This window comes from Scyliorhinus torazame, chromosome 31, assembly GCF_047496885.1.
Source record: "Scyliorhinus torazame isolate Kashiwa2021f chromosome 31, sScyTor2.1, whole genome shotgun sequence".
NCBI lineage: Eukaryota > Metazoa > Chordata > Chondrichthyes > Carcharhiniformes > Scyliorhinidae > Scyliorhinus > Scyliorhinus torazame.
Window position 1 is genome coordinate 10,227,500 of NC_092737.1, and position 27,033 is coordinate 10,254,532.

Sequence of the window (27,033 nt, forward strand, 5' to 3'; positions counted from 1 at the left end):
AATTCCTGATCTGTGGTAACCCCCAGAGTGTTGATTCCCACCCCATGTTAGTTTGAAGCTCCCTTATGAATGAAATGAAATGAAAATCGCTTATTGTCACAAGCAGGCTTCAAATGAAGTTGCTGTGAAAAGCCCCTAGTCGCCACGTTCCGGCGCCTGTTCGGGGAGGCCGATACGGGAATTGAACCCGCGCTGTTGGCCTGCCTTGGTCTGCTTTAAAAGCCAGCGATTTAGCCCTGTGCTAAACCAGCCCCCTTATACAATGGATCTACAGATTTAGACAATCCACAGGAACAGGAGAAGGTGGAAGGAGATGGATAAAGACAGATATCAATTCGGACATCAGGGTATTTTCCCTTCAACAAACAGGGACAAAAGGACCCCGGGCGATGGTGCGAATGGGAGCGCTTCTACGCAAACCAATCACAGCAGAATAGACAGATACTTACCTGCACTGTAACAAGTATTGAAAGGCTGATCAGCTGGCATATTCTGCGTGCATCTGAGCAGTGTCTCCCCCTCATTTTGCCTCCTCTGTTCTCTTCTCTTTACCACGTGACCCATGACAAACGTCCTGTCCTGATACAGGACCTGGGCAAAGAGGGGAAGGTGTTAGAATAGACCAGTCAACGTTAGAGGTGTACAAAGCTCCTCCCCAACTCCCAGCCCCATCCCTTGGTTCAGTACAGTAGACCCTTCTCAAAAGAGGAAATCTCAACATCACCAGTCTCTGCTACAGAGACACCGGCCTCCAGCAAATCTGCTTCCAGATCACAATTTGCTGTGAAAATAAAATTCTCCTCATCTCCCTCTCTGGTTGCCAATTAGCTTCAACCACCAACACTCCTGCCACTGGAATCATTCCCTCCACATTTAGTCTATCAAAACCCCTCATGGTTTTCAAGGCCTTGAACTGTCTCTGCTCAAAGGAGAACAACCTCCACATTAATTCTCAACCCCTGTGCCATTCTGGTAAACCTCTGCTGCACCCTCTCCACGCCTTGACATTCTTCCTTTAAAAGCGGTGCTCAGAGTTTGAGGCAATGTTGGGCCTATCGCTAGGCTTCCCTGGGATCTCCCCGAGACTCCGCGTCAGGACGCAGAAGGCGGACGTCCCGGTTCTGGGCGCACTGCCGCAGTAACAGAAGGTGAAAGATCTCTGAACTGACCGACCCATTGCTCCGCCTTCAGATGAGATTTAACTTGAGGCCCTGTCTGCCGACCCAACTTGTCAATGGGAACAGCAAACAGAAGAGGGGGTTTGCACAGGGTCCTGAGCAACAATCCTCACTTGCGTTCCCTGTCGACGACCAGAGTCATTCACTAAATGTGGACCGTTTTGAGTCCTCCCTCCCCCTCCCTCCCGCCTCCCCCCTCCCTCCCTTCCCCCCCCACACCCCTCCCTTCCCCCTCCCCCTCCCCCCCCTCCCTTCCCCCTCCCCCTCCCTCCCTCCCACCTCCCTCCCTCCCCCTCCCTCCCGCCTCCCCCCTCCCTCCCTTCCCCTCCCTCCCACCTCCCCCTCCCTCCCCCTCCCTTCCCCCCCACCTCCCCCTCCCTCCCCCTCCCTTCCCCCCCACCCCCTCCCTTCCCCCTCCCCCTCCCTCCCTCCCACCTCCCTCCCTTCCCCCCACCCCCCTCACCCTTCCCTTCCCCTCCCTACTTTCCTTCCTTCCTCCCTCCCTCCGTCCCTCCCTACCTACTTTCCTTCCTCCCTCCCTTCCTTCCCCCCTTCCTTCCCCCTTCCCACCCCCTCCCTTCCCTCCCCCTTCCTCCCTTCCACCTCCCTTCTCCCTCCCTTCCTCCCCCCTCCCTTCCTTACTCCCTCCCTTCCTCCCTCCCTTCCTCCATCCCTCCCTCCCTACTTTCCTCCCTTCCTTCCTCCCTCCCTCCATCCTTCCTCCCTCCTTCCTTCCTCCCTCCCTTCCACCCTCCCTTCCTCCCTCCTTCCTTCCACACTCCCTCCCTCCCTTCCTCCCTCCCTCCCTCCCTTCCTCCCTCCCTCCCTTCCTCCCTCCCTCCCTCCTTCCTCCCTCCCTTCCACCCTCCCTCCTTCCCTCCCTCCCTTCCTCCCTCCCTCCTTCCTTCCTCCCTCCCTTCCACCCTCCCTTCCTCCCTCCTTCCTTCCACACTCCCTCCCTCCCTTCCTCCCTCCCTCCCTCCCTTCCTCCCTCCCTCCCTTCCACCCTCCCTCCCTCCCTCCCTCCCTTCCACCCTCCCTCCTTCCCTCCCTTCCTCCCTTTCTCCCTCCCTTCCTCCCTCCCTTCCTCCCTCCCTTCCTCCCTCCCTCCTTCCTTCCTCCCTCCCTCCCTTCCTTCCACCCTCCCTCCTTCCCTCCCTTCCTCCCTCCCTCCCTTCCTCACTCCCTCCCTTCCTTCCTCCCTTCCTTCCCCCTCCCTCCTTTCCTCCCTCCCTCCCTCCCTTCCTCCCTCCCTTCCTTCCTCACTCCCTCCCTTCCTTCCTCCCTCCCTCCCTCCCTTCCTCCCTCCCTTCCTTCCCCCCTCCCTCTCTGTGGTGAACCACTGTAATGTGAGATGTAAGGTAGGACCTGCACTACAGGTTCACCGGTAGCTCCTGCCGGCTGGCTCCGCCCACGGAGAACTGTATAAATATGCACGACCTCCAGTGCCCTGCCATTTCGCCAGCTGCAGCAGGAGGCCACGCATCTGACTGTAATAAAGACACAGTTGTCCCCAACTTTAGTCTTTGTGCAATTGATCGTGCATCAATTTATTAGTCAGATTTTCCACCGAATGGATATCCGAATTAAGCCCGATCGCCTGCAGCTGGATCCGCACTCGCCCGACGCCAGGAAAGACTTTACTCACTGGCGAGCATGTTTTGAGGCCTACATCAACGCGGCGGACCCCGCGCCAACGGAGGCTCAGAAGATAAACGTCCTGTCCACCAGACTGAGCTCCAGCGTGTTCCCGTTGATCCACGACGCCACGACTTACACACAAGCAATGGAACTCCTTAAGGAACACTACGCGCAGAAGGCGAACACGCTCTTCGCCAGGCATGTACCTGCCACCCGCTCGCAACTACCTGGTGAGTCCATCGAAGACTTCTGGCGGGCCCTAATTCCACTCGTCCGGGACTGTGACTGTCAGACTGTCATGGCCGCCGAACACGCGAATCTCCTCATGCGCGATGCCTTCGTGACGGGGATTGCGTCGGACCGCATCCGAGAACGATTACTGGAAGGGGCCACGCTCGAACTGGCGGAGACGAAAACCTTGGTGCTCTCCATGACGGTCGCATCCCGCAACGTACAATCTTACCCCTCCCACCGCGCTGCCCACCCTTCTACTCCTTCCTACGCCTCCTGGACCCCGCCGACGACCTCCTCAGCCGGGGCCCTGCCTTCCCAATACGCCTGCGCTGCACGCCGATCCGCGCAACCCGGGGGTCCCCGCTGCTACTTCTGCGGTCAGCAGAAGCACCCCCGCCCCCGCCAACACTGCCCGGCCCGCACTGCCGTTTGTAAAGCCTGCAGTAAAAAGGGCCACTTCGCAGCTGTGTGCCAGGCCCGCGCAGTCGCTGCGATCGCGCCCGCTAACGCCCCCTCCCCCACGCCAGATGCACAGTGGGAGCCGCCATCTTCTCCTCCCGGGTCCATGTGCGACCAATGGGCGCCACCATCTTGTCCCCCTTCAGCCATGGGCGCCGCCATCTTGTCCCGACCCCGCAATGTGTGCACCATGGGCGCTGCCATCTTGTCCCCCACCGGGTCTCCAGACATCCCGACATTCGAACCGCACACGCTCGCCACCCGAAGCATCCGATGGCTACCCGCAGCTCGTTTCGATGACGCTGGACCAATCTCGCCCGCACAACCTGGCCACCGAGTCGACGACGGTTAAAATCAACGGCCATGCAATCTCGTGCCTGCTGGACTCCGGGAGCACCGAAAGCTTTGTTCACCCAGATACGGTAAGGCGCTGCTCCCTCGCCGTCCACCCTGCCAATCAAAGGATCTCCCTAGCCTCCGGATCCCACTCCGTCCCGATCCGAGGCTTTTGTACAGTCACCCTCATGGTCCAGGGCGTAGAATTTAGTAACTTCCGCCTCTATGTCCTTCCTAATCTCTGCGCTGCACTCCTGTTGGGCCTGTACTTCCAGTGCAACCTCCAGAGCCTCACCCTCAAATTCGGCAAGCCCTTACCCCCCTTACCATTTGCGGCCTCGCGACCCTCAAGGTCGATCCCCCCTCCCTTTTTGCCAATCTAACTGCGGATTGCAAGCCCGTTGCCAATAGGAGCAGACGGTACAGCACCCAGGACAAGACCTTCATCAGGTCCGAAGTCCAGCGGCTGCTTAAGGAGGGTATCATCGAGGCCAGCAACAGCCCCTGGAGAGCCCAAGTGGTAGTGGTTAAAACTGGGGAGAAACACAAGATGGTCGTGGACTACAGCCAGACCATCAATCGGTACACGCAGCTTGACGCGTACCCCCTCCCACGCAGATCTGATATGGTCAATCAGATTGCGCAGTACCGGGTCTTCTCAACAAGTGACCTGAAATCCGCCTACCACCAGCTCCCCATCCGGAAGTCGGACCGGCCATACACTGCCTTCGAGGCGGACGGTCGCTTCTACCACTTCCTTAGGGTCCCTTTCGGTGTCACAAATGGGGTCTCGGTCTTCCAAAGAGAGATGGACCGAATGGTCGACCAGTACGGTTTGCGGGCCACCTTTTCGTACTTAGATAATGTCACCATCTGCAGCCATGACCAGCAGGACCACGATGCCAACCTCGATAAATTCCTCTGCACTGCCACTCTTCTCAACCTGACCTACAACAAAGAGAAGTGTGTGTTCAGCACGACCCGGTTAGCCATTCTCGGCTATATATTCCAAAACGGACTTCTCGGGCCTGACCCCGACCGCATGCACCTCATGGAACTTCCCCTCCCCCACTGCCCCAAGGCCCTCAAACACTGCCTGGGGTTCTTTTTCTACTACGCTCAGTGGGTCCCAAACTATGCGGACAAGGCCCGCCCACTCATTCAGTCCACCCAATTCCCTCTTGCGGCCGAGGCACAACATGCTTTCGCCCGCATCAGAGCAGACATCGCCAAGGCCGGGATGCGCGCAGTGGACGAGTCACTGCCTTTCCAAGTAGAAAGCGACGCTTCAGACATCGCCCTTGCCGCCACTCTAAACCAGGCAGGCAGACCCGTGGCATTCTTTTCCCGCAACCTTCATGCCTCTGAAATCCGACACTCATCCGTCGAAAAGGAGGCCCAAGCTATCGTTGAAGCTGTGCGGCATTGGAGGCATTACCTGGCCGGTAAGAGATTCACTCTCCTTACGGACCAACGGTCGGTAGCCTTCATGTTCAATAACACACAGCGGGGCAAGATCAAAAATGATAAAATCTTGCGGTGGAGAATCGAGCTCACCACCTATAATTACGAGATCTTGTATCGCCCCGGTAAAAACGAGCCCCCAGACACCCTCTCCCGAGGTACATGTGCCAGCGCACAAGTGGACCAACTCCGGGCCCTACACGACAGCCTTTGTCACCCGGGGGTCACTCGATTGTAACATCTGGTCAAAGCTCGCAATCTGCCCTACTCCGTCGAGGAAGTAAGGACAGTCACCAGGGACTGCCAGGTCTGTGCGGAGTGCAAGCCGCACTTCTACCGGCCGGACCGTGCGCGCCTGGTGAAGGCTTCCCACCCCTTTGAACGCTTCAGCGTGGATTTCAAAGGGCCCCTCCCCTCCACCGACCGTAACACGTACATCCTCAGTGTGGTCGATGAGTACTCCAGATTCCCCTTCGCCATCCCATGCCCCGATATGACGTCTGCCACCGTCATCAAGGCCCTCAGCACCATCTTCGCTCTGTTCGGTTTCCCCGCCTACATCCACAGTGACAGGGGATCCTCATTCATGAGCGATGAGCTGCGTCAGTTCCTGCTCAGCAGGGGTATAGCCTCCAGCAGGACGACCAGCTACAACCCCTGGGGAAACGGGCAGGTAGAACGGGAGAATGGGGAGGTTTGGAGGGCCGTCCAGCTGGCCCTACGGTCCAGGAACCTCCCAGCCTCTCGCTGGCAGGAGGTCCTCCCTGACGCTCTGCACTCCATCCGGTCACTATTGTGCACCGCCACTAATAACACACCCCATGAACGTGTTTTTACCTTCCCCAGGAAGTCCACATCCGGGGTGTCGCTCCCGACCTGGCTCGCTGCTCCAGGACCGGTCCTTCTCCGTAGGCACTTCCAACTCCACAAGGCGGACCCCTTGGTGGACAGGGTTCACCTGCTCTGCGCCAACCCTCAATATGCCTACGTTGAGCTCCCCGACGGCCGCCAAGATACTGTCTCACTCAGGGACCTGGCACCGTCAGGTTCCACCCCAACACCCCCCCCCCCACCAATGTGCCCCCCCCACCCCACCTCCCACCGCGCCGCCAATATTGACCCCACCAGACCACCCCCCCTCCCCTCTTCCGCACAAGAGGACGAAGAGGACTTCTGCATGCTCCCGGAGTTCCCCGATGACTGCCCAGCATCAGCACCGCCATCACCACCATCGGTGCCACCGCCAGCACCGACTTCGCCGCCACCGTTACCCCGCTCCCAACGAAGCACCAAAGCACCGGACCGGCTGAACCTTTGACGGACTCCGGACCGTCAACATGGACTTTTCTTTCCCTACCACTGTACATAATTGCACTAATTGTATCTAGTTTCACGTCACCCCCCGCCGGACTCATTTTTAACAGGGGGTGAATGTGGTGAACCACTGTAATAGGAGATGTAAGGTAGGACCTGCACTACAGGCTCGCCGGTAGCTCCTGCCGGCTGGCTCCGCCCACGGAGAACTGTATAAATATGCACGACCTCCAGTGCCCTGCCATTTCGCCAGCTGCAGCAGGAGGCCGCGCATCTGACTGTAATAAAGCCACAGTTGTACCCAACTTTAGTCTTTGTGCAATTGATCGTGCATCACTCCCTCCCTCTCACCCTCCCTCCCTCCCTCTCTCCCTCCCTTCCTCCCTCACTCCCTCCCACCCTTCCTTTCTCCCCCTCTCTCTCCCTTCCTCCCTCCCCCCTCCCTCCCTCCCTACTTTCCTCCCTCCCTTCCTTCACTCACTCACACTCTCGTCTATTTATTAATTCCTCTCCTCATGCATTCATTCTTCCTTTCTGTCCTTCTCCCGGTCTTTCTTTCCTTCTCTCCTTTCAGCTGACCCTGGGGCAGGGTGCTTGCCCTCTCTCGAACCACATGCCCGCTGACTGCTCGCAGGATGTCGCCTGTGTCCTACCTGAGTGTAAATGAGATAGTAACCGTTCCCTTTAATGGCGATTGTACTGTTGTTCTGTTCAAAGGACTCTCCGGTGTGTAAGATCTTCTGCCAGTGAATAACGGTACTATCCCCTACAAGAAGCATTGGGGGGAGAGAGAGAGAGAAAGGGCAGAGAGGATCAGAGAGAGAGAGAGAGGGCAGAGAGACAGAGAGAGAGAGAGAGGGACAGAGAGACAGAGAGAGATAGAGAGACAGAGAGAGAGAGAGAGACAGACAGAGAGAGTCAGAGAGGGCAGAGAGACAGAGAGAGACAGACAGAGAGAGTGAGAGACAGACAGAGAGAGTGAGACAGACAGAGCACGTTACCATTCAGATCAATATTACAAACCTCCCTCCAGTCCACCTCTGCAGCTCCACTTCACTCTTTAGTCACTTAGATGTCACCCTGCATCTTACCCACTCTTCACTCAGACGCCAGGACAGTCAATAGTGCAAAGCAATTCAACTGTGGGTGGCATCACAGCCGATCTGGTCATCTACCCGCCTCCACCTGCCATTGGGACATCGCTGGTTATTCTATGTCGTGCCCTACCTGACTGTGTTACCCCTCCCAAAAATTCAACTCGTGACCCTTCACCCCTGCCTCATTCCTATTCTGGTCTCTACCGCATCATTCCCCCCCCCCCCCCCCCCCCCCCCCCCACACACACACCTAAATCTAACACACCCTCCGAGCGTCCTGGAACGTGGGGGCAGGAGGAGGCCATTCAGCCCCTCTGGCCTGTTCCACCATTCAGCCCATCGTGGCTGTACCGGCTCGCCCACTGAGCAATTCACCCTGTGCCGTTTCCCCCAGCAGTCCCGCGCATTCATCTTTTTCAGATAACGGCTGACATCCCTTTCGAATGGTTCGACTGAACCTTCCTCCACCACTCTCCCAGGTCGTGTTTTCCTGACCTGAACCACTCGCTGTCTGATAATTGGCAAACAGCCCCTGGGGGCTATCGAGACATTCTCATTAATTACCTCTTTCACTACATGATCAATTGATTGTTCCTGACTTTCCAACTCTTCCCCCCTCCACTCCCTTGCCAACTGTCAGCCTCCCACCACTGCACCCCTCTCACTTCACTCCCCTCCCACTCTCCTCCATCTCCCTTGCATCTCCGCACCCCCTCCCCGCCTCTCCCCATCTCCCTGTCCCTCCTTCCACCTTCCCCACATCGCTGTCCAACCCCCTCCCTCCCCAGATGTCTAACACGCCTCCCTACCCTTCCCTCTCACACATCCCGAATGGAATGCCTCAAGGTTGAATGGACGATACAAGACTCTGGGATTCTGTCCCTTGGGACCTCTCATTTTGATCATTATTGTTGAAGGCCCAGCCCCGCATGTGCCGTAGCCTCACTCACCCTGTGATCTGTAAGAGGATGGGACCAGGTGGATTAATGAGTTTCTTCCTGTAGTAAATGAGAACAAAGGTCAGTCACGGTGATTATAGCACGCTACCCTCTCCAACCCGTCCCGTGGCATCGCGTTTGGATATTAACAAACCGACCGGACAACAAAACTCACTTCAAACTCCCCCCCATGAACCCCCCTTCATCAATAACTCTAAGTCCCCATTGAGGGGTGATGCACTATCAATTACCACAAAGACGAGAGTAGTGAAATAATCGAGGCTTTATTGAGCAAAGATGTTGTGCCTGATTTGTTATGTTGTAGGCGTAACATAAGCGGCTTCCTTGTGGTGCTCTTGACAAAGGAAGGATCAGACGTGGAGATAACTTCAACACGTTCATTAAACTATTTACACTTCTATTACTCGGGTTCGACAGTACTGCTAATCCTACTATAGCGACCCAGACTGACTAACCAGTTGCTGCAATCCACGTGGTGGGTGTAATATTGAATCAACCCTGTGTCTGTACTCACTGACTGTCTCCACTGGAAAGAGGAAGATCATGTGTGCTGTGTCCTTTATATATGGGTTGGTGTAATGCCCCCCTGTGGTAGTGTCACCTCTGTGTGTATCGTGACTGCCCATTGGTCGTGTCCTATCTTACTGATCTATTGGTTGAGTGTGTGTGTGTGATGTCTCTGCTGCTCCCTCTAGTGCCTAGCTAGCCTACATGCATTTACATTGATGCACATCACCACAGTGCCTCCTATAGCTGGGACCAGAATGGCTGCAGCACCGGCGAGCACACACATTTATACTCCGCCTACTGGGCGGAGCCAGCAGGCAGGGATTTACCCATGCACCTCTACTATACGGGCAGTGCCGTAATACATGTAATACAACTAGTGGTGACTACCACAAGGGGATTGGAGGATAAGAGTGAATAAGCCTGACTTAAATTGTACAAGCCTTTGGCGAGGCAATGCCACTGGTACTAAGTACAGTTTTAGCTCCCGTACAGAAGGAAGAATGTACTTGCCTTGGAAAGAATGCAACAAAGACTCACCAGACTGGGAGACAGGATTGTGCTCTGAGGAAAGATTGAGTAGACTAGGCCTATATTCCCTAAATGAGCGGGAATCTCATTGAAACATACAAAGTTCTTGAGGGTAAATTGCTGGGAGGATGGTTTCCCCGACTGACTGAGGAACACGGGACGCTATGGTCTGAGGTTAAGGGGTCAGCCATCGCGGGCTGACTTTGCGAAGAGGCCTCGGTAGCCAGAGGGCTGTGAATTGTAGCCAGTGCCACATCAACAGCAGTTGTTGGTGGTTGCTGTTTAACGGGCAGCATGGCAGCATTGTGGTTAGCACACTTGCTTCACAGCTCCAGGGTCCCAGGTTCGATTCCCGGCTTGGGTCACTGTCTGTGCGGAGACTGCACGTTCTCCCCGTGTGTGCGTGGGTTTCCTCCGGGTGCTCCGGTTTCCTCCCACAGTCCAAAGATGTGCGGGGTAGATGGATTGGCCGTGATAAATTGCCCATAGTGTCCAAAATTGCCCTTAGTGTTGGGTGGAGTTACTGGGTAATGGGGATAGGGTGGAGGTGTGGGCTTGGTGCAGACTCGATGGGCCGAATGGCCTCCTTCTGCACTGTAAATTCTACGAACACAGATGTGAACAAGCTGCGATGCTACTCCAGGACATGGTGAGTTACTGGAACGGAAATAGCCACTCACGCTCAGTGAAGAGCAGACGAGACAGATTGTGATTTCGGGCCCCCTCTGCCACGACCCAAGAGTCGGTCCATCTGGCCTGAATTAGTCTGAGAGACAGTTTCCAATACCGGACGGGCTTTGCAAAGACATTTGCAAAGTTTTGGTTGAAAAGCAGATTTGTTGACATGTTAAGTATGGACATACAATTGCCGTAGCAGCCATTCGAGGAGTCCGTCAGGCCCAATCAAGGATTTTTTGACGTGCACTCGCTGTGGTAGAGTGGGCAAGGCAGCAGCCAATTGGTGCACAGGAAGATCCCACAAACAGCAATGTGTAAATGGCCAGTTACTCAGTTTTAGTGATGTTGGTTGAGGCTCGACAATGCAGGACTCCTCCAGGGCTGCACGAGGGGTGTCAGTCTGTATACTCTCCGGCCCATGGAGATAAATCTGTACACAATCTCGGAGATCGGTCCACAGCCCCTGGGATTGGTATACAGTCTCTGCGATCGGTACACAGTCTCTGGGATTGGTACACAGCCCTCGAGAGTGGTACACAGCCCCTGAGATTGGCACACAGTCTCTGAGATTGACATACAGTCTCTGGGATTGGTACACAGCCCTCGAGAGTGGTACACAGCCCCTGAGATTGGCACACAGTCTCTGAGATTGACATACCGTCTCTGGGATTGGTACACCCCCCCTGAGATTGGCACACAGCCCTTGAGAGTGGCACACAGTCTCTGAAATTGGTACACAGCCCCTGGGATTGGTACACAGTCTCTGAGATTGGTACACAGTCTCTGAGATTGGTACACAGCCCCTGAGATTGGTACACAGACACCAAGATTGGTACACAGACTCCGAGATTGGTACACAGACTCCGAGATTGGTACACAGACTCCGAGATTGGTACACAGACCCCGAGATTGGTACACAGACTCCGAAATTGGCACACAGACTCCGAGATTGGCACATAGCGCCTGAGATTGGCACACAGTCCCTCAGATTGGTACACAGCTTCAGAAAGTGGCACACTGGATCTCACTTTGGTACAGTCTCTGAGATTCACAGAATCCCATCAGTGCAGAAGGGGGCCATTCAGCCCATCGAGTCTGAACTGACCCTTTGAAAGGTCACACTATCTAGGCCCAATCCCCTATTCTATCCCTGAAACCCACCCAAAGGGGCAATTAAACACAGCGAATACACCTAACCTGCACATCTTGGGACCGTGGGAGCATCCAGAGGAAACCCATGCAGACACTGGGAGTACGTACAGTCTTCGCACAGTCACCGGAGGTCGGAATGGAAGCTGGGTCACTGGAATGGTGAGGCAGCAGTGCTAACCACTGTGCTGACCATGATGTTGCTGCACAGTCTCTGAGATTAGCACACGGTCTCTGAGATTGCCACACAGCATCTCAGGTTGGCACACTATCTCAGATTGGTACACATTCTCTGAGATTGGTACACAGTCTCTGAGATTGGTACACAGTCTCTGAGATTGGTACAGTCTCTGACATTGGTACACAGTATCTCAGATTGATACACAGTCTCTGAGTTTGGTTCACAGTCTCTGAGTTGGTACACAGTCTCTGAGTTGGTACACAGTATCTCAGATTGGTACACAGTCTCTGAGATTGGTACACAGTCTCTGAGATTGGTACAGTCTCTGAGATTGGTACACAGTATCTCAGATTGATACACAGTCTCTGAGTTTGGTTCACAGTCTCTGAGTTGGTACACAGTCTCTGAGTTGGTACACAGTATCTCAGATTGGTACGCAGTATCTCAGATTGGTACGCATTCTCTGAGATTGGAACACAGTATCTCAGATTGGTACGCAGTACCTCAGATTGGTACGCAGTATCTCAGATTGGTACACAGTATCTCAGGTTGGTACGCATTCTCTGAGATTGGAACACAGTATCTCAGATTGGTACGCAGTATCTCAGGTTGGTACGCAGTATCTCAGATTGGTACACAGTATCTCAGGTTGGTACGCATTCTCTGAGATTGGAACACAGTATCTCAGATTGGTACGCAGTATCTCAGATTGGTACGCAGTATCTCAGATTGGTACACAGTATCTCAGGTTGGTATGAGCCTCCGAGATTGGTACACAGTCTCGGAGGCTGGTACACAGTATCTCAGGTTGGTACACAGCATCTCAGGTTGGTACCCAGTATCTGAGATTGGTACACAGTCTCTGAGCTGGTACACAGTCTCTGAGATTGGTACACAGTATCTCAGATTGACACACAGTCTCTGAGGTTGGTACACAGTCTCTGAGATTGGTACACAGTATCTCAGATTGGTACACAGTATCTCAGATTGGTACGCAGTATCTCAGATTGGTACGCAGTATCTCAGATTGGTACACAATATCTCAGATTGGTACACAGTATCTCAGGTTGGTATGAGCCTCTGAGATTGGTACACAGTCTCCGAGGTACGTACACAGTATCTCAGGTTGGTACACAGCATCTCAGGTTGGTACACAGTCTCTGATGTTGGTACACAGTATCTCAGATTGGCACACAGTATCTGAGATTGGTACACAGTATCTGAGATTGGTACACAGTCTCTGAGTTGGTGCACAGTCTCTGAGATTGGTACACAGTATCTCAGATTGGTGTACAGTATCTCAGATTGACACACAGTCTCTGAGGTTGGTACACAGTCTCTGAGTTAGTACACAGTCTCTGAGATTGGTACACAGTATCTCAGATTGGTACGCAGTATCTCAGATTGGTACGCAGTATCTCAGATTGGTACACAGTATCTCAGGTTGGTATGAGCCTCCGAGATTGGTACACAGTCTCCGAGGTTGGTACACAGTATCTCAGGTTGGTACACAGCATCTCAGGTTGGTACACAGCATCTCAGGTTGGTACACAGTCTCTGATGTTGGTACACAGTATCTCAGATTGGTACACAGTATCTCAGATTGACACACAGTCTCTGAGGTTGGTACACAGTCTCTGAGTTGGTACACAGTCTCTGAGATTGGTACACAGTATCTCAGATTGGTACACAGTATCTCAGATTGACACACAGTCTCTGAGGTTGGTACACAGTCTCTGAGTTGGTACACAGTCTCTGAGATTGGTACACAGTATCTCAGATTGACACACAGTCTCTGAGGTTGGTACACAGTCTCTGAGTTGGTACACAGTCTCTGAGATTGGTACACAGTATCTCAGATTGGTACACAGTCTCTAAGATCGGTACATATTCTCTGCTGTTGGTACACAGTCTCTGATGTTGGTACACAGTATCTCATATTGGTACACAGTATCTGAGGTTGGTACACAGTATCGGAGGTTGGTACACAGTATTGGAGGTTGGTACACAGTATCGGAGGTTGGTACACAGTATCGGAGGTTGGTACACAGTATCGGAGGTTGATACACAGTCTCTGGGATTGGTACACAGTCTCTGAGATTGGTACACAGTAAATCAGGTTGGTACACAGTAAATCAGGTTGGTACACAGTAAATCAGGTTGGTACACAGTAAATCAGGTTGGTACACAGTCTCTTAGGTTGGTACACAGTCTCTTAGGTTGGTACTCAGTCTCTTAGGTTGATACACAGTCTCTAAGATTGGTACATATTCTCTGCTGTTGGTACACAGTATCTGAGGTTAGTACACGGTCTCTGAGGTTGGTACACAGCGTCGGAGGTTGGTACACAGTCTCTGAGATTAGTACACAGTCTTGGAGGTTGGTACACAGTCTGTGAGGTTGATACACAGCCTCTGAGATTGGTACACAGCCTCTGAGATTGGCACACAGTCTTGGAGGTTGGTACACAGTCTTGGAGGTTGGTACACAGCCTCTGAGGTTGGTACACAGTCTCTGAGGTTGGCACACAGTCTCAGAGATTGGTACACAGTCTCGGAGGTTGGTACACAGTCTCGGAGGTTGGTACACAGCCTCTGAGATTGGCACACAGTCTCGGAGGTTGGTACACAGTCTCGGAGGTTGGTACACAGTCTCGGAGGTTGGTACACAGCCTCTGAGATTGGTGCACAGCCTCGGAGGTTGGTACACAGTCTCTGAGGTTGGTACACAGTCTCTGAGGTTGGTACACAGTCTCTGAGATTGGTACACAGTCTCTGAGGTTGGTACACAGTCTCTGAGGTTGGTACACAGTCTCTGAGATTGGTACACAGTGCCCCGAATGCAGTCGAGGTCTACGCCCTATCCAGGCCCGGCCCGATGACAGACAGTTAAAGGAAAGCAGACTAAAAGAAATAATTCGCTCACTCCTCTGTCTGTGCCTGTGCTTGCCCTCGGAGTCTCGTTCCACGCGGAGTGCTTGCCGCTCTGGTTCCCCGGTGCGTGCGCGGGCAGCATGTGTGTAGTCCCGAAGCTGAGGTAGGGGCCTCGTGTTACCCAACCCGGGCGAGACCTGTGGGGAGAGCCAGGGTCAGAGGGTCAATCTTAAAAAACACAAGGTGAACCGGTGCCCTTTGGGCCTCAACTTAGGACGGAAGTAATGCAGAAAATTCCCAAATTGTTTCGCACAAGCGAGAGATTGTACTTGACATGACTCTTCCTATTTTCTCTTTATTCGTTCATTGGATCTGGGGGTCAATTGCTGAGCCAACATCGACTGGCTCCCGTGGATTCTTTGAATTGGATATCTCCTCACACACCCATTAATACTTTAGCATTACCCAATGGCCCAGCAATTTTATCTGTGTCAGAAAGCCATTGGTTCAAATTCCAGTCCAGATGTTTGAGTACATAACCCTGACCGACAATACCAGCATGGAGGGAGTGCTGCACTGCCAGCAGTACACACTATCGGGTTGGTGCCAACCGCTCCCTTTTGGGGACATGAATAGGGAAGAAATAGAGGGATACGGACCAAGTGAGGGCAGAAGGTTTTGTTTTTAGTTCGGGCGTCATGATCGGCACAGGCTTGGAGGGCCGAAGGGCCTGTTCCTGTGCTGTCCTTTTCTTTGTTCTTTCTAAGAGGTATTCAATCGAGGCCCACCTCCCACCCCCACACACCCCCCGCCCTCTCAGGCGGATGTAAAAGGCCCCGCGGCCACTATTTTCAAAAGAAGGGCAGGGCCGATGTTTGCCCCACAATCCACGCTGATAATTTTTAAAAAAAAAGATTATCTGGTTGGCAGCAACATGGGATCTCGCTGTGTAAAAATTGCCTGCCGCGCTTCCCAGCGCCACCGCAGTGATGTCTCAAAAAGCACTTCGTGGGTGGCAAAGCGCCTCAGAGTCAGCCCCTGGGGAGGGGGGGGCCAACTGGGGAGGGGGTAGGCCGCCACGCCAATGCAAGCTTATATTCGTCCAGTGCATTCACCAAGGGGGACATTATCTGGAGCTGGTAAGAGGCCCTGCTGCTGCTCCTGAACCTCGTCCAGCTGGCTGAAGGACCCGCAGTTAATCTTTTTGGGAAGTCAGAAGGGGAATTTCTATTGGGAAATTGTCCTTTGGCAGCCGACTGTTGGTTCGACGGAGGGGAGGGGAGGTGGGGGGGGAGGTGGGGGGGGGGGGGGGGGGGGGGGTGCCCATACAACCGCACTGTCTCTGCTTTTCCCCACATCCTTAGAGATCCAGGATCGCATTCCGGATCCCTTCGGAGTAACAAAAAAAAAAATGACTGTCTGCAAATATGCCAAAGGGTACGGCTCTCGGCCTTGTTAAGAATAATAGAGAGGAGTTGGAGTGATGACCTCTCTCTCTCTCTATCTTCGCTGGCTTCAAGGCTTCCCTCTGAAAGATGTGAATGAACATTGATGGATCTGATAAATATGCTCCCAATTTCCCAGAAGAAGGGGCTGGTTTAGCACACTGGGCTAAAGAGCTGGCTTTTAAAGCAGACCAAGGCAGGCCAGCAGCCCGGTTCAATTCTCGTACCAGCCTCCCCGAACAGGTGCCGGAATGTGGCGACTAGGGGCTTTTCACAGTAACTTCATTTGAAGCCGACTCGTGACAATAAGCGACTTTCATTTCATTTTTTCCATTTAATTTCATTTTTTCAAGCACGGTTCAAAGGAAAGGCGCGGAGAGCTAGACGAGAAACTGGGGTGGGGACGGGGGGGGGACGGGACCTTGCACAGAGTCCCGTACTTGCTGACTGCCGCTGAGGGCCATCAAACGCCTTCATTTTAACCTTATATCCATGTTTCTCAATCCCCTGCGCACCCCTTCTCCCGAACTCTCCCCATCTCCAGCCCTCATCCGATTCCGGCCTCCTGCTCATCCCCGATTCCCATCCCTCCCCCATTGGCGGCTGTGCCTTCAGCTGCCTGAGTGGTGGGGGGGGGGGGGGGGGGGGCCCTAAGCTCTGGAATTCGACCCCCCCCCCAAAAAAAAATCTCTCCACCCCTCTCTCTCCCCCTCCTCTCAGAGGCTCCTTTGACCGACTTCTTTCACTGAGCTTTTGGCAACCTGTCTCTCTGGGGGCTTGGTGTTGGGTTGTGTCTGAGGACATTCCCGGGAAGCCCCTTGGGATGTTCCACAACACTCTAGGTTCTGTACAAATGCAGGTTGTTAGTATCATAGCATTTACAGTGCAGAAGGAGGCCATTCGGCCCATCGAGTCTGCACCGGCTCTTGGAAAGAGCACCCTACCCAAGCCCACACCCCCGTCCTATCCCCATAACCCAGTAACCCCACCCAACACTAAGGGCAATTTTGGACACAGCAATTTATCATGGCCAATCCACCTAACCTGCACATCTTTGGACTGTGGGAGGAAACCGGAGCACCCGGAGGAAACCCACGCACACACGGGGAGGATGTGCAGACTCCGCACAGACAGTGACCCAAGCCGGGAATCGAACCTGAGACCCTGGAGCTGTGAAGCAATTGTGCTATCCACGATGCTACCGTGCTGCCCAATTGTTGTTGAATGAACTTCTGCTAATTTTTTAAATATAAATTTAGAGTATCCAATTCATTTTTTCCAATTAAGGGGCAATTTAGCGTGGCCAGTCCACCTACCCTGCACACCTTTGGACTGTGGGAGGAAACCGGAGGAATCCCACGCAGACACGGGGAGAGCGTGCAAACCCCACACGGACAGTGACCCAGAGCTGGGATCGAACCCGGGACCCCAGCGCTATGAGGCAGCAGTGCTAACCCACTGCACCACCGCGCCGCCCCTAAATACCGACTCTGAACTCGCCGCCTGCTACTGGCTTCCACGATCTCCTGCGGGCTTAAGAATCGTCGAAGGGCAGAGCACCGAAGGCGACCGATCGTGCCTGTGCCCACTCTTTGACAAAGCTATCCAATTTGTCCCCCCCTCCCCTCCCCCCACCCCCAGCTCTTTCCCCGACAAAGGTTTCCCCCCCTCGTGTACAATGAGTCAACCTCTGATGACCCAAAATACCCCAGTCGTGTCAAAGTTGCCGACCGTTCCCACCGCCAGAGGAGTAAATCACACAGGGCCATGAATGTACCGACCAATCAGAGTGGAGTTAGACCACATGGCGTCCATCTCCAAGACAAGGCACGATATCGCCTTCCGCACGGTACGCGGTGAGGGGTGGGGTGGTGACGGCAGCAACGGCAGGCGATTGTCTCCAAAATGGCCGCGCCCCCCCCCCCCCCCCCCACACGTCTCGATCGAGCCTACGCCCACTTGACGCGGTTGGAACCAGATTCTTTCCCCGCCTTTCGCCGGAGATGTCCGATGCCGTAGGCTGCATGGCGAGACTGACAGACTGGGCCATCGTCCCGGGAGAATGTTGGCCGACTTGAGGAGGCCGATGACCTTGAAGAGTCCGAGGGTTGCCCCGCGCTCCCCGTCTCCCTCGCTGGTGCCCCATGGGCCACTGAGGTGCTCTGGGACTTCACGCCCCTCGCAGCTCGAAAACATGTTTGAACGCAGTGGTGGAATGGGGGACTGTATCTTGAAGGTGACAGGAAGAGATTACGGGATTTTTCTGGAGCTAACATATTTTTCAATTCAAGGTTCCAGCAAGACTTTTTTCACACATTTCCTCACTTTCATTTCGCATTTCAGCCTGTTGTTTTTGACAGAGGTCGCGTTTGTAGGCATATTGGGTGACAGAGTGACGCATTCGAGAACAGAAATAGGGTGAGGCAAATCAGCCCCTCGAGCATGCACCACCGCCCAATACAATCCTGGATGATCTCACCTTGTCATTCACGCATTACCAGGGCCTCTGCAGCTATCACCAATCTCCATCGAGCGTGGATTTGTGGTTTAATTCCCCGGTTTTGGCAGGATTTTACTGTACGTATCCAATTCTCCTTGAGGGTTTTGCTTCATTTTCTGGCTCCAGTCCTCAGCTTTCCGACGAACACATTCTTGAGACTCAGTTCCTGCGTCCTCCCATTGGCTCCCATCCACAACACTGCAGGAGCATTCATCACCTCTGACCTCCCCAGCCTCTCTCTTCCCATTGGTCGCCTGAAATGTGCATCCCCATAGCGCCTGCCTTCCCACAGCCAATCGGAACATGAATGCACTCCTCGTCGACCAATTGGATTCTTCTTGAGCCTTCGCCAACAGGTCATTCAAACGTAGTGCCCAACCCCCCCTTTGGCCGCTCGTGCGCCCCGGACCGCCCGCCCACAGTGCCCCCCGCCCACGAATCGGCCCTCTCCCGACTGCGGCGGCTCCGGACTGAGGCCGCAGCCTCCCCACACTCTCCCCACTCTCCGGGGAAAGAGGCTTCTCCTGAACTCCCAACTGGATTGATTGGCCCCTATGTATGGTCCCCCCACCTCCACCCTCTAACCCCCCCCCCCCCCCCCCCCCCACAAATGGAACCATCTTCTCTATGTCTAGCTGTCAAAAAACCTCCTCCGGGTCCCAGGCCCTAAGAGGGCGTTGGCAACCATGGCCTTCCACTGGACTGGGTCAGGGGCTGGAGGCGGTCAGAGTGAAGGTCATGGGGTCAAACCTCCACGATTGGTTTAGCCAAAGTTGGCGTCCTGTATTGCGCAAGCGCTGGGCCTTTCCACCAATCAGTCATTTAAAAAATTCTTTCATGGGAATTGGGCCCAGCATTTCGTGCCCATTCCTTTTTCAAACAATGTATTTTATTACAAACATGTGTCAAAACAAGTTACAGCAAATAAACGCCCCGGGAAACATACTTCCCAACAATCAACTATACAGTCTGTACAAACTTTTCCTCTTTTTCACCCGCCCCCCTCCCCCGTGACAAACAGCTCCTCAAACACGGTCACAAACATCCCCCACCTTTTCTCAAACACCCCCTGCTGAGCCCCTTAACTCATACTTTATCTTCTCTAACCGCAGGAAGTCGTACAGGTCACCCAACCATGCTGCTACCTCCGGTGGCGATGCCGACCGCCACTCCAGTAAAATCCGCCACCGTGCAATCAGAGACGAAGGCTACGACATCGACCTTCCTCCTCTCCATGAGCTCCGGCTTCTCGGAAACCCCAAATATCGCCACCAAAGGGTCCGGGTCCACTCCCTCCTCCACTGTCCTGGCTAAGACCGCGAACACTCCCGCCCAGAATCTTCCCAACTTTCCGCAACCCCAAAACACGTGTGCATGATTCGCTGGCCCCCGCCCACACTTCTCACACTCATCTGCTACCCCCTGAAAGAACCCACTCATCTCGCCTGAGTCATATGCACCCTGTGCACCACCTAAACTGTAACAGGCTCATCCTCGCACAAGAAGAGGTCCCGTTTACCCTACGCAGTGCCTCACTCCATACTCTCCAATTGATCTCCCCCTCCCATCTCCGCTTCCCATTTCTCCTTGATCTTCACCACCCGCTCGCCTCCCTGCTCCCCCAGCCACTTGTATATATCCCCAATTCTTCCCTCCCCTTCCACATCCGGAAGAAGCAGTCTCCCGAGCAGGGTGTATCCGGCAACCTAGGGAACCCCCCTCCAGACCTTTCGTGCAAAGTCCCTAACCTGCAGATACCTGAACTCACTCCCCGTCGGCAGCTCTACCCTCCCCCTTAGTTCCTCCAGACTGGCGAACCCTCCCTCCAAATACAGATCCCTCACCTTGACCAGGCCCACTTCCCTCCACCTCCTGTATACACTATCCCCCCCCCCCCCCCGGCTCAAACCCAGGATTCTCGCACAGCAGCGTTAGCACCGACATCCCTTCCACCCTAAAATGCCTCCTCAGCTGATTCCATATCTTCACCGTGGACTGCACCACTGGGCTCCCTGAATACCTACTCTGAGCCATTGGCAATGCTGCCGTCACCATAGCCCTCAAACTAGACCCCTTACAAGATTCCTCCCTCCAAACCTCCCCAGCAGGCTCATAATCCTTCCAATACTCTCCAACGGATCTGAAACATACAGCAAGAGGTCATCAGCATAGAGCGACACACGATGCCCCCTCTGTCCCCTCATAATCCCCCGCCACTCCGCCGACCCCCGAAGAGCCATCGCCAACGGCCTATGGCCACCGCAAACAGCGGGCACCCCTGCCTCGTACCCCTGTGTAAGTCAAAGTTAGCAAACTCATAATTATTTCTCCTCACCCTCGCCCTTGGTGCCACACACAGCAACCGCACCCATGTCACAAATCTTGGCCCAAACTCAAATCTTCCCAAAACTTTGAAATACCTTCACTCCACCTGATCAAATGCTTTCTCCGCGTCCACGGACACCACCACCTCCGTTACCAGAGCCCCCGACGGATTCATCACCACATTCAACAGCCGTCTTATATTACTCATGAGCTGCCTGCCCTTCACAAAGCCTGTTTGATCTTCTGCAACCACCCCCAGGACACAGTCCCCTATCCTCCCCGCCAACAGCTTAGCCAATACTTTCACATCCGTGTTCATTGGTGATATGGTTTCATGCGATCAACATACCAGCGGGTCCTTCCCCTTTTTCGGGATTAGTGTGATTGCCGCCTGCTTCCTCGTCTCCGGCATCTCCCCCTTCTCCAGTTCTTCATTAAACGCCCCCAACAGAAGTGGTGGCAGGTCCGCCGCAAATTCCTTACAAAATTCCGCCGGGTACCCATCCGGCCCAGGGGCCTTCCCCGACTTCATACCCCTGATACTATCCAGCACCTCCCTCAGCCCCAGGGGCTCCTCCAACGCCTGCCTCTTTGTTTCCTCCACCTGGGGAAATTCCAGCTCGTCCAGAAACCACCACATGTCCCCCTCCTCGGGGGTCCGCCTCATAAAGTCCCTGGTAGTACTCCCGAAACGCCTCGTTTGTCTTCCCTGGCTCCAACACCACATCCCCAGCCCGGTGAAATGTGGGTCGTATAGACCCATATCACTATTGTTGTGAGGCAGCAGTGCTAACCATTGCGCCACTGTGGCTTAGGGCAGGTGGTGGGGTTGCCATGTTTCTGCTGCCCTTGTCCTTCTAGATGGTAGAGGTGGTGGGTTTGGAAGGTGCTGCCTGAGGAGCCTTGGTGAGTCGCTGCCGTGCATCTTGTAGACGGTACACACGGCTGCCGCTGTGCGTCGGTGGGGGAGGGAGTGAATGTTTGTGGAAGGGGGAGCAATCAAGCGGGTCTTCTTTGTCATGGATGGTGTCGAGCTTCTCGAGTGTTGTCGGAGCTGCGCTCATCCAGGCAAGCGGAGAGTATTCCATCACACTCCTGACTTGTGCCTTGTAGATGGTGGACAGGCTTTGGGGTGGGGGGGGGGGGGTCAGGAGGTGAGTTACTCTCCGCAGGATTCCTGGCCTCTGACGTGCTCTGGTAACCACAGTATTTTTACGGCTGGGTACAGTTCAGCTTCTGGTCAATGCGTTCCTTTTATCATTTCCCAGCTCCGCTTGCAACATAGTCAGACAATTAATCTTTTAATTCCCAGACAAGGATTAACAATTCCTTATTCCACCCCCCCTCCATCTCAGAGTTTGGCTTGAAAAGCAACATCTTTCCTCTTAGTGGCAGCCTCCTGTCATTCCAGAGCAACTGAATGAAAGAATGAAATCAGAATCAGCAGAGGAGAAACCACATGATTTACATCAGTACCTGTCAGAACAAAGGCCCGTCAGTTAATAAGTGCGTCAGCGAGTCGCCGCAGAATGTTCCAGATTAAGGGGGAAGTATCTGGAGTGGCCGGGACAGTCCCGGTGTGAAACCTCCCCTCCTCCCCGAATGAGGGGGTCTCCAATCCTCCCGTGTCTTCCCCGGGCGCCTTCATTCAAACCCAGCGGGTCTTCCGAAAGAGACTTCCAAATTTTATTTGAAGGTTTTCGCTCCTTCCGACACGAAAACTGTTTCAGAGATGGGGAGGGGGGGGGGGGGGCGGGCGGGGGGGGGCAAAGAGACTGTTATACTGAGCACAGAACCATCACTTCAGGTCGCAAAGAATCTGCTCGCTTTCTGATTGGCTGACGGAGGGCGGGTCAGAGGTGGAGGTCATGAGGTCAAACCTCCACGATTGGTTCAACCAAAGTAGCCGTCCTTTATTGCTCACGTGCTTTCAACCGAACGGTCATGTTAAAAATTCTTTCATGGATTATGGGAGTCGCTAGCTGGGCCAAGCACTTACTGCCCATCCCTAATTGCCCCTTGAGAAGGCGGTGGGTGAGCCGCCTTCTTGAGCCGCTGCAGTCCCTGTGGTGTAGGTACACCCACTGTGCTGTTAGGGAGGCAGTTCCAGGATTTTGACCCAGCGACAGCGAAGGAACGGCCAATATATTTCCCAGTCGGGATGGTGAGTGACTTGGAGGGGAACCTCCAGGTGGTGGGGTTCCCAGGTATCTGCTGCTCTTGTCCTTCTAGATGGTAGAGGCTGTGGGTTTGGAAGGTGCTGCCTAAGGAGCCTTGGTCAGTTCCTGCTGTGCATCTTGTAGACGGTACACACGGCTGGCACTGTGCGTCGGTACATCTCCTTTACCCTCAGCTCGTTTGATCATAGTGTTTCCTGGCGTGCTAATGTGCGTACCCCATAGATGAGTGCACTGACTTCTCTGGCAGGACCAACACTTAAATACATCCATCGCTGCCTCCTGTCCTAACGTGTACCCCGTTCTGTTACCAGCCGCCCCCCCCCCAACTACCCTCCTGTGTTCGCTGATCAATACTTGCATCTGGTCCAACAAAGTCTCAAATTAAAAATTCCTACCCTGGTGTTTACTGTGGCCTCGCCTCCCCCCCCCCCCCCAAATCTCTGAAACCGTCTTGGAGATCTCTGCATTCATACAACTCCGGCCTCTCGAGAATCCCCCATTTCCATCGCTCCACCTTTGGCGGCCGTACCTTCAGCTGCCTTAACTTGAGAATACTCTCCCTCAACCCCTCCGCCTCTCTATCGCGCTCTCTCTCTCTCTCCTGTATCACGTTCCTGAAAACCAACCCCTCTGACCGGACGGTCGCATGACTCCCCGAATACCTCCTCAGGTGGCCCGGGTGTCAAACTTTGTCGATGACCGTTCCTGTGGAACACCTTGTGGGGGGTGGGGGAAACGTTTTACCACATCAAAGGTGCTATATAAATACAAGTTCTGCTTGTTGTCAACGTGGGCCCAACTGCTCAGTCTGAACAGAATAACGTGATGCGTCAGGGCTGCCGATTCTGAATCTACACCCGCAGGTTTCCTGACTGCCCCCTTCCGCTCTCCCGCCATTGGTCGCTCGAGCCGCCTCCCCCCACACTCTCACCCCCAACGGCCGATCTAAAAGTGGAACAGACTCTGCCTATCCCGGAAGTTTCACAATGGGTTGAGTACAATGAGAGGTGCGGGGTGGGGGGGCGGCAGAAATAGAAAACATCTTTTAAAAGCCCCGGTTGATTCCTCTCCCGGGCTTTCGCGAGGCGGGATGTCCATCCTTAATTCCTTTGAGGATTTGGGGAAATCCTTAAGTGAGTTGTCAAGCTGTCCTCCGAGGGCACGGTGGGTGAGGCAGGAGGTGGTGAGAGGTCATAGGTCATAGGTGGGTGGGTGACACATCCTAGAGACATCCAGATAGCGTGCTCCTGAAATACTTCGGGCAGTAACTTGACACCCAGAAGGTGGCCCATTGAGAGAGGGGCTGTTTAGCACAGAGCTAAATCGCTGGCTTTGAAAGCAGACCAAGGCAGGTCAGCAACACGGTTCAATTCCCGTACCAGCCTCCCCGAACAGGTGCTGGAATGTGGCGACTAGGGGCTTTTCACAGTAACTTCACTGAAGCCTACTTGTGACTATAAGTGATTTTAATTTCTCATTTCATTCATCTCCCCGCACCCCCTCCCAGCCCTACCCCCATTGACCTGGAATGTTTTGCCCCTTTGTAAGCATATCAATTTCCCTCTTGGAGATTTGCTATTAAATCTGCTCCTGTGCCCTTTCAGGCCACGCGTTCCTGGTTCTAGTTATCCTGCGTTAAAAAACATCCACGCCCGCTCCTGTAGTAGCTAATCGGTGCATTTACTCCCAGAGTTTACAGTGCTGCACCAAACTCTGATCTCTTACAACTGCACCTCTTAGCTCTTGATGGAACTCGAGGAGGCCAATTAACCAACAGATGACAATTAGCGCCTTTGACACTTCCCCCTTGACCTCTCTTTTTCAGAGAGTCGGTCTCTGTACGCGTGCGGGGGGGGGGGTGGTCACGCCGGGCGCTTCCACAGCGCCCGCTAGCCGGGTGAAACGGTTACAAACTCACGTCCAGTGATTCGCCGACGTCCTCCCTCGCGCCCCAGGCGTCGCACTCCTCCCTCAGCCCCTGCAGCTCCCTCCTCAGCCTCGCCATCTCCGCCGACTGCAAGACCTGGACCGCCAGGCACAGCAAGACTCCAGCCAGAGCTGCCACCCCCACGGAGACCGGTGACACCATCTGCTTCACAACGCGCGCGCGCGCGCGCCCCCGCCGCCCCCCCCACCCACCCTCCCCTCTCCGCCTCCCTCTCGGCAGCAGGCAGGCAGGTCTGAACCAGGAGAAAACGCAGGGCCAGCCTGTTGCAGGAGCTGCTACGGAGACTGAAGTGGGAGGGGAAGTTGCACTGGGGCCAGGTCACGGTGTAATGAACAGGGAAACTGTCTGACAGTCAAATAACGCCCACTGGTACAGATTCCCAACAGCGACGTGGGTCATCAAAGCCTTGTTCTGGGTTTGACTTGGCTGCGACGATTGCTCAAGTTAGAAAATGCAGCGCAGTTGCCAACACTGATGAGCTTTTGTCAACAAAATCAAAAAGCTGGATTAATGAGACAGGAGCAGTTCGGATGCCAAACTGGCTGAATGACAGAAAGCAGAGAACATTCAGCTTTTGAAGCTGAGTGTACATACAGGCCAGAGCATGTGAGGGCAGCAAGGTGGCACAGTGGTGGACAGTGCTGCCCTCACAGCGCCAGTGTCCCAGGTTCGATTCCCCACCGGGTCACTGTCTGTGCGGAGTCTGCACGTTCTCCCCGTGTCTGCGTGGGTTTCCTCCGGGTGCTCCGGATTCCTCCCACAGTCCAAAGATGTGCGGGTTAGGTGGATTGACCATGCTAAATTGCCCTTAGTGTCCAGGGATGTGCAGGTTAGGGTGGATTGGCCATGCTAAATTGCCCTTAGTGTCCAGGGATGTGCGGGTTAGGTGGATTGACCATGCTAAATTGCCCTTAGTGTCCAGGGATGTGTCGTTTAGGTGGATTGACCATGTGAAATTGCCCTTAGTGTCCAGGGATGTGTAGGTTAGGTGGATTGACCATGTGAAACCTTTAACCATTGAAGTCTCTGTGTACAATTCCACCTGAAGGGTTAAGATCAGGAGGACATGGTATTCTGCTCTCCGACAGATCGTGAGACGCACTCAGGGGCAGAATCCCGTTTGATCTTGTTTTTTTTTCCAGGAGCAAGCAAAGGAATTTGTCTGAACTAAACACGCAAGCTAAATTCTTGGGGAAAGCTTCCCTGGCTGTCAAACAGATCCTGACATTACAACAGGTTCCTACGTGACAACAAGGGAGGGCTTTGGGAATGCCCCGAGAGCTAGATAGCAGGGAAAATCCAACACTAAGGGCATTCAAATGGTCATTGGATAGACATATGGACGATAAGGGAATAGTGTAAATGGGCTTTAGAGTGGTTTCACAGGTCGGCGCAACATCGAGGGCCGAAGGGCCTGTACTGCGCTGTAATGTTCTATGTTCCATGAATGTTGTCCAGGACACCAGGGGTAACTCCCCCACCTCACTCTCTGTTCAGGGGGCCAACCAGGGCCTGTGTTTAATATCTCGGATGAAGGACAGAACCCCTGGCAGTGGAAGTGTACAGAGGTGTCAGCACACATTTTCCCATGCCAGTCATAGAAAACATTGAAACATAGAACAGAATTTACAGTGCCGAAGGAGGCCATTCGGCCCATCGAGTCTGCACCGGCCCTTGGAAAGGGCACCCCACTCAAGCCCCACACCTCCACCCTATCCCCGTAACCCAGTCTAATGTTTTTTGGTTACTAAGGGCAAGTTAGCATAGCCAATCCACCTAACCTGCATATCTTTGGAGTGCGGGAGGAAACCGGAGCACCCGGAGGAAACCCACGCAGATCAAGGTGCAGGAACAACATTCCTTGGGGAATGTCCTCACTCAAATACCTGGAGGTGCCTGGACAGGTTGAGAATATTTGGGATTGTTCTCGGTGACGATTGGGGAGGAAAGTGTCAATACCAGGAGCTCATATTAAACTTTTACAAAACACGCGCGGCTAATCCTGGGAGCCATTCGAGGGAGGACGTCGAAGAC

The 27,033-nt window shown here is 54.1% G+C and overlaps 1 protein-coding gene across 1 annotated transcript in view; it reads right to left on the reverse strand.

Moving 5' to 3' along the window:
• LOC140404668 (tumor necrosis factor ligand superfamily member 13-like) overlaps nt 1–25,126 on the reverse strand; it is a 29,823-nt gene extending 4,697 nt beyond the window's left edge. Inside the window, exons 1-5 of the mRNA XM_072493310.1 lie at nt 24,970–25,126; nt 14,654–14,798; nt 8,674–8,721; nt 7,280–7,392; nt 450–591 (exon numbers count right to left, since the gene is read on the reverse strand). Of these exons, the coding sequence (XP_072349411.1) occupies nt 450–591; nt 7,280–7,392; nt 8,674–8,721; nt 14,654–14,798; nt 24,970–25,056 (535 nt within the window). The 5' untranslated portion in view covers nt 25,057–25,126. The remainder of the gene's footprint in view (nt 1–449; nt 592–7,279; nt 7,393–8,673; nt 8,722–14,653; nt 14,799–24,969) is intronic.
• Nucleotides 25,127–27,033: the final 1,907 nt, after the last annotated feature.